This window comes from Lemur catta, chromosome 8 (assembly GCF_020740605.2).
Source record: "Lemur catta isolate mLemCat1 chromosome 8, mLemCat1.pri, whole genome shotgun sequence".
NCBI lineage: Eukaryota > Metazoa > Chordata > Mammalia > Primates > Lemuridae > Lemur > Lemur catta.
The window spans coordinates 53,152,896-53,168,987 of NC_059135.1; the positions used below are offsets into that span (position 1 = coordinate 53,152,896).

At 40.1% G+C, this 16,092-nt stretch overlaps 1 protein-coding gene across 4 annotated transcripts in view; it reads right to left on the reverse strand.

Annotated features, from left to right (window-relative positions):
- Nucleotides 1-16,092, reverse strand: part of MAP3K20 (mitogen-activated protein kinase kinase kinase 20) — a 161,055-nt gene that overhangs the window by 27,141 nt on the left and 117,822 nt on the right. For 2 of the 4 annotated variants that reach the window (XM_045560199.1, XM_045560198.1), the window contains exons 11-14: nt 15,219-15,354; nt 4,044-4,088; nt 2,175-2,205; nt 1,938-2,077 (exon numbers count right to left, since the gene is read on the reverse strand). In XM_045560199.1, the coding sequence (XP_045416155.1) occupies nt 1,938-2,077; nt 2,175-2,205; nt 4,044-4,088; nt 15,219-15,354 (352 nt within the window). Of the gene's footprint in view, nt 1-1,937; nt 2,078-2,174; nt 2,206-4,043; nt 4,089-6,628; nt 11,687-15,218; nt 15,355-16,092 lie in introns of those variants that run through there. The other 2 variants (XM_045560201.1, XM_045560200.1) reach the window with 1 other exon arrangement.

Below are 16,092 nucleotides of genomic sequence, written 5' to 3' on the forward strand. Positions count from 1 at the left end.
TTAACTCCTTATTCTCTCTGCCCACATTGATGTTCTTTCCTTTCCTGTTCCTGTCTACATTCCAAATTCTGCCCTTCCTCCAAGATCCAGCTCAAGGGCCACCCACTTCCTGAAGTTTCCCCTTTCCATCTCTCTGTGCTGCGCCTCCCAAGTCTAGGCAATGAACCCCCTTCCCCTCCAACTGCCTAGGAGAAGTTGTATGCACATATGTTATCTCTTCTCTGGATGTAAACTTCATAACCACAGAATTCTTTACATCTTCACAGGCCCAGTCTTGCAATGAGTAGGCACTCACTGAGTTTGCTGAACAATAAACAGTAAGTTTGGGCACTGCTTGCCTTCATGATACCAACCCGCATGGAGGGGGTACTTTGGCCACCTCTGGGAATATCTGACTGACTGAGGGCTTCTGGTGAGGTATCCCAACTCCTCAGCCCTTCCTCCTAACTGGTCTTTAAGGAATATTGGTCCTTTTCAAAGACAGCAGAGGGGAAGGGGAGGTGGGAGCATCATATTTGGCATCTGCCAAATAGGACCAGATTTACAAAATTTCTTTTTTTGGAATTCTGAAATGTCTCTGTACTGCAGAAAATAATTTTTCCTACTGTGGCTCATCTAAACCAGCATAGCTTTTCAGGATGGACTTGCCCACACCCAGAGGATGAGATTAAATTCCTTGCCAGTCTTTGAGATATATGTTTATGCATGAGTTTTCCTGCCCGTCTTCTTTCTGTCGTGGAGATGGTCTCCAGAGGGTCAGTGCCAAGTTGTTGTCCAAGGGTGCTGAGGGACTGTGAGGATGTTTCTTGCATGGATCTAGGGGCTGCAGGATGAAGTGAGTGGGTTCTCTCTGGGCCTTAACGGGATTTCTCTAGAAGGGCCAGTGTGAGCAGCTTTAACTGAGGTGAGGGAACGTTAGCTGGCGTGCAGGGAGAGCCTGTGTGAAGATGTGGGTTTGGACAGGAGGCTGCTTTTCCACACGTCCTCCTTTATTCTAGTTCTCCTCTTTCACACCCCTCCATCTGCCCACACTGGGGACGGGGGCGCAGGGAGCAAACTTGATTTTATCTGAATAGGATCTCTTTTGACACAGACCTCTGGTTAATAATAGTGGTTAATAATAATGTCCACACAGATGCCAGCAATTCTCATTAGGTTTGAATAACTAACAAATAAAAACAAAACCAAAATAGGTCTGGTTGCTAAATTGCAAAAAAAAAGCAACAACAGCAACAACAAAAACAAGAGTTTTAGCTTTGAAACTACTCAGGATTGAAGTTTTTGGGGAAATGTTAGGATATCCTAAAAGTGGGAATTAGAGCACACACATGGTGGTGTCGGCTGTCCCAGGTCATAACTAGGAAGACTGCACATGACTGTAGGTTACTGCAGTGGCTTGGGTTTCGCTCGGGCCATGCACGGAGTCGCCTCCTGCTATTCCTGGTGCCTGCGGCCTTCGTTCCTGGCGGTGTGGCTCACTGAGCTTTCTGCCCCCTGGGGACATCTCCTGCCCGACCCCTTGGCCTGCTGACGCCTCCCTGTCCTCCAGCCTTCCCTTCCTTCACAGCTTCCTTCTTCACGGAGGCCTTTCCGCAGCCCAGCCCCACCTCTCCCTAGTGGCATTTTTCGCAGTTGTCATTTTACCATTAGTGCCTGGGTCATACCTGTTCTCCCCACCAGACTAGAGACTTCCTGAAGGCACAGGACTGAATTCAGGTGAGGCCTGCTGTGCCAGGTATTAACCTTTTTTGTGTTTGATAATGAGGAGGAAGTGGGGGCCCTGGGGGCAGCTGCTCGTTATCCAGAGGCGCGGGAGTCGCAGCACTGGGGCGACCAGCGCGGCCCGGTTTCCATCTCCAGCCGCTACCGCGTGGTCTGCCACGTAGCAGGCGCTCAGTAACGATTTGGTGATGGAACGTTCTCCCTTTCCAAGGTACCTTTAGGTGAATGATATGGCCCTTGGAGACAATGCCCATGTCTTTCAAGTCTTCTTCCTCCAGCAGCAGCAGCCGCTTCCCTGTAATGTTGTTTTCTTTAAACAAGCTTGCATACACACTCATCTCTGCTGAAGAGTCACCTGAAGGAAGTGATTAGAAGGCAGAACAAAATTAGACTAAATTATCTCCAAAACAAAGTTAACTCCGTGAATTAAGAAGGTAACTTATTCCACTTGCCTTTTCTGACGAGCTGCTGAATCCAAAAATACTGTGAAAGAGAGGACATATATGGTTTTGAAGATTCACACACGGTCAATGTCCAGTCTTAACAGCAAAACATATCATTTTTAGTAGATTACAGTATCTTTAATTCCTGGCTCAATCGTGAAGAAAAAAATGGAAAGTTTTGTCTTTGTAGTTTTAAAACCTTAAGCTTTCAAATTGGGGATATCCCTCCCTTTGGGGTTCTTGGACAGTTGAAAGACTGTTGGCTTTCCTTGTTCTTTGAGAGATATTTTAATGTGCTTTCAGGAGGGTTCTTACCTGTAGTGACTTTTCCATCTGTGTGCCGGTGGTCCCCTGGATTGCCGAGGGGCATGGGTTTACCCAGGAGTTGTATGAGTAATGGGGACCACACAGCAGTGGACAAAGGACAGAATGAGTCCTCTGTTCTAGGCCTGGTCAGTAAGTAGCCACATAGCCCCGGACAAGTCAAAGTGTGGAGCTTCCTACGTGGTATGAGGTTGGACCCATTAACCTCAGTTCTCACATGTCACATGGCACAGGTTTACCAGATGATGAGAGATGGACGGGAGGCCAGACATACTCCCTCTGATTCTCTGGGGAGTCCTCAACCCGGGAATTTTATTTAAGTGGCCTGGAAACCACTCAACCTCAGAGCAAAGACTAAAAATAGCTGTTAGAACTCAGTGCTTTTCTAAAAATTTCTTTTCAAATGAGAAGCTGGGGATAAAGAGATTGTATCAGGCCTGTGAATAAAGGAGACCCTAAGTCCTCTTTGCTTGTTAAGCAAGCCTGGCAGGAAAGTTGGAATCACTGGGGCTCAGTGAATAGGAAGAAATAGAGGCACCTGGTGCCAAGTTTCCCTACTCGGCAGAAGCCAAAGAGGTTAGCTCATGTTGAAAGCAGTTTTACTCCACGAGAACACAAAGGGCATAGAGGGAAAAGCCTGGGCCCAGAACCAGGTTGAGCCAGGCAAACAGACCTGCTGAAGTTTCTAAAAGACAGTCTGTCCCTTGCCGCACCTGGTCTGTTCTCTGGGGTGGGGCCCATACCTGCTAAGGCTGGCGTTACGTCTGTTTTTTTTCTTTTCCATTTCCATTTCCATGATATCCTGAGCTTGTAAAATGGACCTGGACAGGCATAAGTCCCTGAGGTGTCTGATCAGGAATTCTCATTCCTGTTTTGTCACTAAGGAAACAGATACGGAGATGTAACAGGCTAAGCAGCATTGTTCCTCAGGGTTTCTACCCAGAATGTGGAGGGCAGGACTTCCTTTGGACTTAAATAGTTTGCCTGTAGACTCTGGAAAACATGGAGCTTCTCCGGCTACAGCTGCAGAGAACGTCTGGGCGTGCACATGCCCACTCCTCCTCGGGAGGCCGGAGGAGGGATGGCGACCAGGAGGCTGCGCCTTTCTCAACAGGCCTGAGGCGGAAGGAAACCTGGCTCCGTGGTACCCCAGCCCAGCGCCGCCCTGACCAGAGCCTTCTCTACCATGGGCCAAGTCCTTAACTGCCATTTTAAGAAAATTTAAGATCGATTTTTTTCAAGTATCTTTATTGAGTGTATCCTGAGTCCCTACTTTAGTTTCGTCACTGGCATTAATTATTGTCTTCTGGAATACTTTTCAGAGCAAACAGGGAGGTAGAACCCTCATATAAGATTTGAAGAGATACTTGCTTTGCTCTCGAGGCCTTATTTTCAATCATTATTGCGTTTAAAATGGAAAAAATTGGAATTTGTCAACCTCGCCTAGTTAGACTTTCCTAAAGCCCAAGCCCCTGCAGCAGCATTTTTAAACTTGTGGACACATTTATGAGATACCTGCCCAGGTCACATGAGGCATTAATAGAAGCGGCTTACCACGTCGTCTTCCGTCCATGCACCAATCTCAAAGGAAGGCAGCAGCTGCGTGGAAAATATGCATGAAATGAAAAAAAGAGTAACATTATCATTGTCTTTTTGGTTTATCCTCGTCTCACTTTTTTAGCTCTCAGCTGGTGCTCTGGCTTGGTTCCTCCTGCAGGTTAGGATGCATGGAAAACAATTTTCCTGACCTCAAGAGCACCTCAGTGCTCCAAGGATTATGACCCCAGAAGCTAATAATGTACATCAGTCTCTCAGTAACAATTTATCGTGGTTTGGGATCTGTTTCAGGGGGAGCTTTGTACAACGTGGGGTATTCCTCTCTTGGAACATGGCACACTAAGAATGGTTTTGCCTCCCACAATACGGCCTTGGCTGTCAAGGAATTGCTGACACTTGTCAAATACCAGAGCCTTCCTCAGAATTCTCAGCCAACATGAGGATTGTTTGATTATTAATGAAAATTCCAAAACAATCATTTGGTAACCATATGATGTGTCATGCCTATTCTCACAGAGGAATTTCTAAGTGTTTAAATATCTCATTTGCATTATATTTTTAAGACCAAATATTAGCACCCATGGATGAAGAAGGACATGTGAAATTGGCACTGTCCTGAAAAACCCTGGTTGCAAAGTTGCTCTGACTAAAACAGACGAAAATATCTCCCTGTCAGGTTCACAGTGGGAATGACAACTCAGAGGACTTCAGCCTGCACCATTTTCAGAACCAAAGAGCTACTCACTTCAATATATGCCCCGTGGCCATAATGTAAATAATAAATGCTTACATAATTTGAAAAAGTCTGTGTCCTATGAGTTGAATTAGAGTTTGGTATATAGCCATTAGCTTTGACTAGCTTACCTTGCCAAAGTGACCGGATTGTTCGTGAGACAATATAGCAAAGTGTCACTCATCCTCTGTTACAAATAATATTTTTTTGTAGGTGAATTGAAAGAAAAGTTGAATTTGGTTGCTTTTACTCTCAGTGTAAAAATCAGCGGGTGGGTGGGTTAATCCTTCTGCAGGTATTTATTTTTGTACCCATGTACTCGAAACTCTGCTAGGAAAGGCACAAGCCCTGCCTTCAAGGGACTTTTAATGTAATTAGGGGTGAAATAGGTATGGATTATACATGGAGGAATCCACGGCCACCTTTATCTTGGTTTACTTAGTGCCTGGCATACAATATCTGGTAAGTTTTTATTGAATAATTTTGTAGAATGCATAAAATTGAAGGGTACATTTACTGAAAAAGTATACCGAAAACTGATGTATTCACAGAAGGTTTCAGAGTACAATAGGGCAATGGAAGGCAGGTGGGTTGAGCTGGGTGCTGCAGGGCGAGGAGGAGAGAAGCGACTCCAGCAACAAGGCAAAAAACTGGCAGTGGAGCAGGGGTGGGCGGGAAGGATGGGCGTGGCATGATCCCCTCACTGGGGCAGGGGAGGTAGCAGATTTGTGTTGGAGGAAGAAGGGGAAATGAGGAGGACTCTGGGGGACCAAGCAGAATTCTTTTAAGAAAAATGCAATGGTTAAAATAAATATGAATGTGCAGAGTCTGAGTATTACAGACAAGTTGCAAAGACATAAAGTAAACACCTTCATTGACTGACTTTCTGTGCATACCCTGCTACCCCACGTGCTCCACTCCTCCCTCAAGGGTTGCCCCTTTCCTCCCGTGAAACACTCAGGTATGCACGGATCATCGAACACACCTGCTTTAGCAATGGGAAAAGGAAGAAGACTTAAGGGACCTAAAGCTGAACTTGATCAAAGACAAGTTTTATTTCTTCACAGGGCAGCTGGACACAGCTGCAGAAACATGCCATTCCCTTCTCCCATCACGGAAGCAAATGTGAAATAAGGAATTTTTTTGATTAGTTCAAGAAACAACAGACTGAGTTACAGAAATATTTCCCTGCATCAAGGCTGGCTTTTATAGGAAGGGGGTGGGGGGAAGTGTAGTGTTTTTATTTTTATACAATTCCCAAATGTTGCACTGAACAAAATTGAGAAATAAGCATTTCTTGAATAAAGGTTGTAAATGAAACAACTAATCAAAACCCACATCTTTGGATTCAATGTCAAAAGGAGAAGAGAAGAGTTCTCTTGCACACCGAGGATGGCTCATCAGAATGAAGCCGAGGGAAAGGCACCAGACTCAGTCTGATATCCTCTCCAGCAGGACTCTTCGCACAGTGCTTGCAAAGATCAGTGGGAGGAAGGCTGGAGCCAGGCGCTGCTTCCTGAGGGTTTGCATTTGGCAAGACAGGGGATAAGTTAATGATCTCCAGCCACACAGTGGCTTACCATTTCCTTTATGTTTCCTGTACCTAGTTAACATATCAGTGTATCTGCTACTGTAGGATGAGTTCTAAGCCTTTCTTTCTTTGGGGATAAAAAAAAATCCACCTCATGACTGCCCCATCACTTTACAAATTCATTATTTACACTCCAACTGACTTCAGGAGAGAAAAGCTAACACTCATGTGCATGTGTGTGACAACGATTCCTTCAAAGGATGTTGGGAATCCAATCTAATAAAGATCTTATATACACAGCAACACATAACAAAGGGATTTACTGTCAAAACGTTTATTGCAAAATGGAGTCTTAGAACAAAGGAAAGCAAAGAAAAGTTCACATCAAAATGAAATGTATGACACCAACTTGGATTTCTGAATACATTGTGGACTTTGTGCTGGAATATCAAATTCCAACTATAAAATCAGTAACTGAATAGTCTTACCACACAAGAGTAAAATTTAATCTTCCATACAAACATTATACAAGATATTTGGCATAGGACTTGCTCAGAATAACATTGCAATAGAATAACTGGGAAAAAGTTTTTTGTTAAAAAAAAACAATGAAGTGATAATGTCATCTATTCAAAGCTCACACTCAAAGAATATAAATATTTTCTATTATTTAGTACAAAAAATTTAAAAGAGCACAAAAGCAGTATGTGCAGTGTATCGTATCTGACATTAAAAGATATACTATTCTGCACACTATATAAAATAATTAATGTAGGTGCTTGAAACTCTAGTTCTGAAGTAAATAATCACATGCCAGAAAGCTCCTCACTGCTTTGCACTTCGTTTGAGTGCAAGCAAAGTTGGAGTCTGAGGAAACAGGGCTAGTCCTCTAGATTTCTTGATAGACACTCATTTTTTGAATCATAGAAATGCTGCATCTAGAGCTGTCCGGCTATGCTACAATTGAAAGAATAGAACAGATTCTTCTCTCTGGCAACGCTGAAAATCTAAACAGGAAAACAGTCTTATTCAAAAGCAGCAAAAGGTGCCTGATTATAGAAAAATTATGCTCTATTATATACGTGATATGGTGAGACTGCTACTTTCAAAAGGCTGCAACAAGTCTAGTGTAACACATTTTTAAAAAATCAATATTTAACTCAGAGTAAGTTCTAAAATTGTCTTTCATTAAACTCCTACTACCCTAATGAAAACTCTGAAAAATAAAGTTATGTACACAGTAGTGCTATGAGAAGTCATTCTGGATCCCTCCTAAAGCCTCCCCCATCCCCAATTCCTTGATTTTTAATAGGGATCATTAAGGTCTGAATACCTCAGCTAGTGTTAAAGTCTGACGAGTCCACTGCATGTTCAAAATCACTGGCTAAAAACCCGCCCTCAACATTTCCAGAGCATTAAAAATAGCAAGCTGTGCGCCTTCAACCTCTTCCTGTTGGTTATTTATGTAAAATATTAAAATGTGATTTTGCTTAAAAAAAAAGGTAGGAAAAGAGGCCTTTTTCATTAGCCTGACTACTTTGCAGAATTGTAGCTACTTCAACAAGATATTTATTTATTTATTTATTTTAATTGTGGAATCCGTGTAAAAGGAGAATGACCTGCCCAGGTGAATTTATTTCATAAAGTTTCCACCAGCATTCTTCAGGGGAAATAAACCATTTCCACAAATGGTGATTTAAGATAAGGCCACAAACTCACAAAATTCAGATTGTGTAGTTGTAATTCTAAAACTGCATTTTTTAACTTGGATAATTTTGTTTGGGGGAAAAATAATTAGATGTGAAACTCTGAAACTGCCAGGTTTAACAATGGGGAAGGGACAATGCTATTGGTATTCTGAATGGGAGTCTTCACTGAGGGACTTATCCCTGGTATGCTGGATGTCACCATTCCTGGAACAAGGCACCAAATGCTGCCCTAGTCGCCATAACAACCAAAAATATGCCCCAGTGCTCCTAACACCATCGGATGACAGCACTGCCCCAGCTGAGAACCACTAGTAGGGGCTCATCAAATCTACAGGATCAATTTTATGAGTAAAGGTAATACATTTCCAGCTGCATGACTCTCAAAATTCAGTTTATATGATTCAGATTTCAGGGATGTCTTAATATTTTCAAACCACTAGAAGGACACTGATTTGGAACAGAAAGTAAAATAGCCAATGCCACTTGGTGATGATCTACAGTCCAGTGCTAGGTGGAGGACAATTTCAAGCTCCTTATTGAGGCCAATTCTGCCATATCCTAAAGGCTTGCAGTTTCTTGATGGTAGAGTTTTGAGCTATGACCATCTCTGAAATGCTGGTGACGAAAATGGCAGCGTTAAGAGGCGAGGGAAATGCTGCCTAATAAATGGTAAACGTAGTCTGGGTATAAAATCCTGTTATTAAATACTTTTCTCTTTGGCCCTATTGGCTGCTTTTATTAATGCATCAAAACTTTATGTATAATCATATGGATTTATATGTAAATTAAGAAACAACTGTCAGTCTCATTCAGTTCATATGTTCTAAATTTATTGCAGATTATTCTTAAATGAGAAGGAAGGTTTACATTCTTACATAAAGTGCACAAATCCCAAAATTAGCCCACAGAGATCACCTTACTTTGCTTTGCTCCTGACCATACTTTGAAACCCTCAATGAAACATGTTGAATGAATGACTGTATCTTTGAAAGAGAGGATGTGCAAGAGGCTTTCAAACTCCATGCCTTTGGCTCTTTCCTTTAAGAGGCTTGACCACAGTGCCCCAGGGCACGCTGGGAAGACAAGAGTTGCAAGCGGTCCCTTCTGTTCCACTCCACGATTTTCTGCTTGAGTGGCCTGACTTGAGTCGGGAGTACTTTTCTCTGTCTGAGCACAGATAGGCTGCCTATTGATGTGTGCATGCATCTGTAACCATGTGTGCACAGACAGAGAAACTGTAGCAGAGTAGGTCTCTGTGGAGCCCAACTTCCAGTGAAAGGCTTACCTACTCTTTCTGTATTTCCTTAGTCTCTGGGTGGTGGCACTGTCTGCAAACACCTCAGAGCAGGTAAACCTGGCCAGGGCTCATGGTTTTCAAAGAGCGACAGAATGTATCTGTTTGTATAGCTTGCATTCTAAGAATGTTCTCTTTATCTTTCCTGAAAGCTATCCACTTTTAATTTCATCTCATACTTCTAAGCAAATATCACTTGAAATCAATAGTTTAGTTCTACCAAAGGTGACTGAAACCACTTATTTTTCAGTGGCACAATTAATAGTATCTAACATTAACTGGCCACTACCCATGGGGCTTGGTACTGTGTTAAGTGCTTTACATATATTATTTCTTTTAATCCTCACAATAATCCTTTCAAGTAGGTACTGTTATTATTCCTGTGTTAAAGATGAGCAAACAGACACACACAGATTAAATAATTTGCCCAAGATGTACAGCACGTAGGCCCAGGGTTCTGAATCATGATCAGACTCCAGAGCCCTCTTGATCGCTATGCTACATAGACTGATTTACACCTCACGCCCAGAACATCCCATCAGTTATTTCTCTCCGAATAAAGCTGGCACAACATACTGATCATTCTGCGGTATTTTTCAGCTCGCAATGGGGATTAGAAGCATGTCACGCTTCAAATACCAAGAGGCTTTTTATGATCAAATATAGTTAGAAATAGTATTAGATAATATCTGTGATGATATCCGTCTTAAAACGTCCATAAAAACAACCACCAAAAGTATTTTAGTTTAACAGGCAAATCAGTTACACCGTTTTCTAATTTAGACTGAAAAAAAGTCTTTGTTCTTTAGCCTTTCTTTATGTAAGTGTTTTATATAACTTAAACAAGCTTTGACAAACATGTGGCAACATTCTGAGAGTATCTCTGGCTACCCAGGTTTTCAGAGCAGTACCTGTATTTATCAAATACTTCTCGAAAACACCAGCATCACTGACCATGGTTTAAACAAAAGGCAACTCAGGAAGGCTAGATTCGACATAGAAACGACCTTTCAGCCTGTGCTTTTGCCTATGTGAGGGTAACTTATCTTTACTATTGCTTTAGTAATATTTAATTTCCTCCTTAAAATATCTACATATATATTTAGAATCCAGGATTATTATGCCCTTCTGGAACACAACCAACCAACCAAAACAAACCCCTTACTGGAAGTACAGGGCAGGCACGTACCCAGCACTCACATGCCTGGAAGTGTCCCTTTAATACCATGTCTTTCTCTTTGTATAAAGTACAAGTTAAGTCTTAAATGACTGTGTGTTATTATTAAGAAGTTTCCAGGGCCAGCAATGGTATGAAAGCCTGCAACATCTGCTGTTGGTTTCAAATTAAAATATTTCTCCTTCAAATACACTGAGAACACACCTCAGGTTTTACTTTGAGTAGTTGTGCTATTTAGTGTTAAAAATTCTCAGCATTTAGGTGTTTCTGAAGAGCATTTTGCTATAATTTTCTTTCATCTCACTATTTTTGTGGTTGAATTTTGCAGTCAGTATCACTCATTTCTGACATTACAATGTATTGCCATAAGGAAAACAAATGTATGTTACAGAAGAATCAACTGTCAAAGAAGAGTTAGGAATTAAGAGTGCTTGTTCAAAATGTAAGTTTTTTTAACCAACTGAATAAAGGAAATGAAATAAAGTCAAATACAAACTACAAAAAAGAAAAAGCCAGAATGTCATTAGTTAAAAAATACTATATTGTATATAGAATCACAAATTTCTATAATCAGGCACCACATTTGCTGATTTGTAAATATACTTTTTGGCTTAATTTTTCCCCCATTTTTCTGTAAGCAAAATAAATCAAAAGTAAAATTGATAAAGAAATTACTGTCTTGTAAATGTGATTGGCCTAAAATTGTAGTGCTTGGTTTTCTGCCTCCTTACTGGTTTTTGTACAGACTGAAATAACAAGTTACTTTTGTTTTGCACACATTTTCAGTTTTATTACTTTGCTTTCTACTTTCATTCACTATTACTCTCCATGTCATTATCCTCCTCCTCACCGTCATCATCATCATCATCATCATCACCTTCTGACAAGTCAAAATCACTGAACCCCAGGGCCATGTTGACTTTCTTCCCCCTTCTCTTAGATGTGGTTTTGGAAGAATTCTGCTTGGCTTGCATGTTTATCTGCATCCCAGAATGCATCACAGCTCCTGCTTTGTTCATTGAGAAGATATCCCCAAAGCCCATCAGCATCATGGCCTGCAGACTTGGGTTCATGCCATGGCCCTCCCCATTACTTGTTGCTGTGATCTGACATGACATCTCTGCACTGTTTGACTCCTCTGTTTTAGATTCAAAGTAAGACTCCTCAGACATTCTTGCAGCAAGAGGCAAGAGAAGCTATCAAAAGGGAAGAAAGGACAGAAGCAAAAAGAGAAATTAGGACCAATTTTAAATAAGGAAAATAGACACCACAAAATTAGCTGGTACCACACAGGAGGTAAATGATTAGTGAAATAAATGAATAGGGAATTATGTGAGAATTTATTTAATGGCAGATTTGGCTCCAGCATATTTGCCATAATTTATGAACGACAGAATAAATCACAATCTAAAGTTTGCAAAGCACCACAGCAAGCCAAATTTCAAATGGAAAGGAAGTTGCAAGTTTTAAGCCCTCATTTTGCTTAAAACAAAATAGTTTTTAGGATATCTCTTAATTATCCCCCAATTTCACTTTCACACCCAAACATTTAGTTAACCATTATATTACAAAAAGGAAATTAAATAGAGATTAAATCTCAAATAAAAAATTAAGAAACCATGTACCAAAGAAGAAAAGCTCAGAGGAAGCACAAAAACAGTTCAGCAGTCAATACAGTCCTAGGGAAATTTGGGTTGTTAACTACCTTTTTAGCTAGACTAGTAGTCTGACTGTACCTAAAAATGAGTTTAAAATACACTTGCTTGTGTTTATTATTTATTACAGCCAGATCTGATTTAATAACTATTTATTCAAATTATTAAACAATTCATTTGTCAACAAATTCTAGATGGCCTCTTACATTTCAGTTATACACAACTACGTAACTAAAAACCGGGAAGAAAGGAAAGCAGTATTAACTTATTGTTCTCTTCCTATATTCTCTAATATTCAAGTTTCCTTCTTTTAACAGAACTTTTTTCCTAAGATTTCTTCTCACAGTAGTTACTGACATTTATTTTCTATCTTTATGCAATTACTTTGAACAGCTAACCTAGTCTCATAAATGTTTGGTCATATTCATTTCAGGAGTAAAACTGTTAGAATATGAAAAATGTTACTGCCTCTTCTTTTGAGAAACAAGCAAATTAAGGCTTGTATTTTTGGTGTGGTTTAAATATAGGTAAGTTTATGATAAGCAATGTACAAATAATATAACTCTGGGGTGACCTTATATTCTGGGTGTAAAGGCACTTAATATTTAGGACCAATTCCTAATTTTTAAATGGAAGTTGAAGCTGAGTTTTAAAAAAGCACCTCACTCTATTGTAAAAGACTCTTGGAGTTGTTAGTTCAATAATAACTTTAACTTCATATAATTCAACCATAAAGTACCAGTTCTATGGAAGAAAAAACTGCTTTAGATCCTTAGACATTGGAAACAGGAGATTATTTTCCCTGCAGTCAAACTTGTTAGCTTTTCAAATTTGTTTTCAATTGTTAGACACTCTAAGGAACTCTTTGTTGCTTACTCGGTTTTATTATTTCAGGGGTGCTTCTTCACATTAGGTTAGACTCAAAAGATCTCAACAAATGTCTCTTAAATAAGACTGTATTCTTCAAAGAAATAAAATTCTTACCTCAAGCTCTCCCTATAATTAAAAAATAAACATTTCCATGTTTATACATAAAGAATTCATCTTCCCGATTATCTTTAATGTTTTAGTTTTAGGAAAGAAAATAGTGTCCTTGAAATTAATTCAATGATATAATTTTTTATGAAGTTACATAAATGTTAAACTTTTATAATTAAGATGAGGCCACACACAGAAAACCTAAACCTCCAGCTACTTCCTTTTTAAAAGGTTTATTTTATCTTTCTCTCAGAAACCTCAGTTAAAGTCAAATAAAAACTGATGTGAGGATAAAAGAAAACACCTACTTATAAAATATCTGAGCATAAACTTTCCTTCCTTCAGAAATACCAGCTCTAAGCAAGAGAGACATTAAAAGCAAGTACTGTAAAGAAAGAAAACTTATCCCTCATAAGGAAAAAAAGGAAGAAAGTCTCATTCAGCTTGTGCTGTACGCTGTCCATTGTTAGATGGCGGCTCTCAGAGCAGTCAGTTCCTTTACAGTGAAGAAAGTTTTCTGGAGTTAAAAATGTAAGCGTCCAACCTACAGAGCACTCAGAGTGTTTTATTATTTATTACACAACTATGTTACTAATAGCAATAACGTGTGCAAAGCAGCCCATAATTTCTTAGAAAAACTGATGCCAATAAACTAAAGAAAGGTTCTAAAGCATACTCTAATAGGTAGTTTAAAGTTTTTTCTTACTACTTATAGAAAGAGTCAAGCCATGCAGTGCTTTATTGCTTAAGATTTCAATGCATTTAAAAAACAAAACAAAACAGAAAAACCTCCCAGACTTCAGAAGCTATGCTATGGGGACAAGGTCACATTCTGGCTCCTGCCCCATCAGCTCAGGGATAAGTGGAGCTCTTCTGCAGACTCCTGGGGTGATGCTTCCCAGTCTGCCTGGTGGCACCAAGTCAAGCAGAACAGGAAACTTCCCTGGTCGTCTTTCTCAAAAGCCAAGTTAAATTCATGGAACTTATACTATTTTAATGTTCCATGATAGTCTCATGTATAGCAATGCCATTATTATTCTGGAATTCTCTGGACCACCAAAGTCATTTTTGAAAAAGTTAAATTTGATAATAAACATTTAACTTCACTGTATGTTCCTTTTTTTGGATAGCATGTTGCTTCTCCACACACATTGGAAAAAGAGACAAGCTATTTTATTCTTTAGATATTGGGAAATACTTTGCAATTGGGCATTGCTGCTTAATGGAGATTAAGACTTTAAAAAATAGGAAAGCTTCTTGAAGATCACACAATGAAGGGCATTTAAGTATTTTTTGGTATAACTGCCATAGCAACTATCAAAAATGAATTTAATCTACCATTACTTATGATTTCAAATGAACAAATATTGCCCATTAAAACCTCTGGAAAAACCAATTATACATTTATACTTAATATCTGAAAAGGGTATGTCATTTAAAAGAGGAAAGAATGCTGACATTTGATTAGACTTTAATGTATCATATCAGCATGTAAGCTCAAGGTGTGTATAAATAGTTAAATTGTTAAGAATTTTTATATTCCTCTAAATATAAGACTTGGGAGAAAACAAGATACTTCCTAGGTGTGGTAAATACTGGAGACAGCAGTCTTTTTCCAATCTTTTGCTGCCCGTGATCACAACACCAAACTGAGTAAGGAACATTAATGCTTGTCGTTAGGGTAGCTCTATTTTAGAAGGACAACGTGGTTAAGTTCTGATGCACTGAAGACTTTCTTAGTCCATTAGTTACCTTGGTGTTGCATTCATTAGTTTCTGATGGACCATAAAGAGTTAACCAGCACTGAGGTGCACGTTCTGGGGATCTAACAGATGGTGTGAAAATACATCAGATTTTATTTTTGTTATTCTAACATACCAACACACGGACAGAAAAACGGTTCTTAAGGAAACAGCCAAAAAATGGGATAATCTTTTCATTTAAATTTCTGGCATTCGCTAATTGAAATGAGATACGAACACTCCCGGGTAGCAGGTGCAGCCCTTGGACACGGTCGGAAGAGGCACCGCGCTCAGCCTTGCTCAGCCGCTCCCTACGCGCGCGCCTGGCGGGACGGCGAGGGCCGGGTACTCACCGGGGTGTTGGACTGCTCCGTCAGCTTTTGCTCCCACATCTTTAAACGTCTTTCTCGTTCTTTAAGCTCCTGCTCTTTAAAGCTGAGATCACGCTCTAGTTTCTTTAGCCTCTCAAGAGTTGCCTCGATCTCACACCTGCACAGGGATAACTGATGTTAAGTCTCCACTTTACTTAAGAGATATCACTCAATTTTTTAAAAAAAAAAAAAATAGATAGGGTCTCTCTCTGTAGCCCAGGCTGGAGTGCAGTGGGGTGATCGCAGCTCACTGCAGCCTGGAACTCTTGGGCTCAATCAGTCCTCCTGCCTCAGCCTCCCAAGTAGCTGGGACTACAGGTGTGAGTCACCACACCCAGCTCCAGCTTAAGAGATAGCAAACGCTTAGTGGTGCATCAGAATGCTCATCAAAGTAAAAGGCTGACACTTGTGCTTTTAAATCAACCAGGAAACTACAAGAGAAGAAGGAATCTTTCATATTCTTAAAAATCAACAGATAGTTTCTAGGTGGAAAAATAAGCTCAAAATATTTCAACAAAATACTGAAGTGCCACTGGGGTACAGCATAAGCTGTGGAGCTTGTGTCCCAGTTCAGCCATGTAATAAATACTTACATTCATCTAGCTCTTTACAAAGCACTATTATGTGTTATTTCATCTTATTCCCATAACAGCCCCAAGAAACAGGTATTAATCTCATATAACATTATAGATGGGAAAATGATACTCAGGTTGGAAGATCAATATCACACCATCAGTGAGTGGTTGAGATGATACTTTAGCCTCCTCATTGGCTGAATAATCCAAGCAACCAATTGATTAGCCTGACTCAGTTTCCTTGGTAGTGGTGGTTACATTACATTAGGGCTCCCTAACTT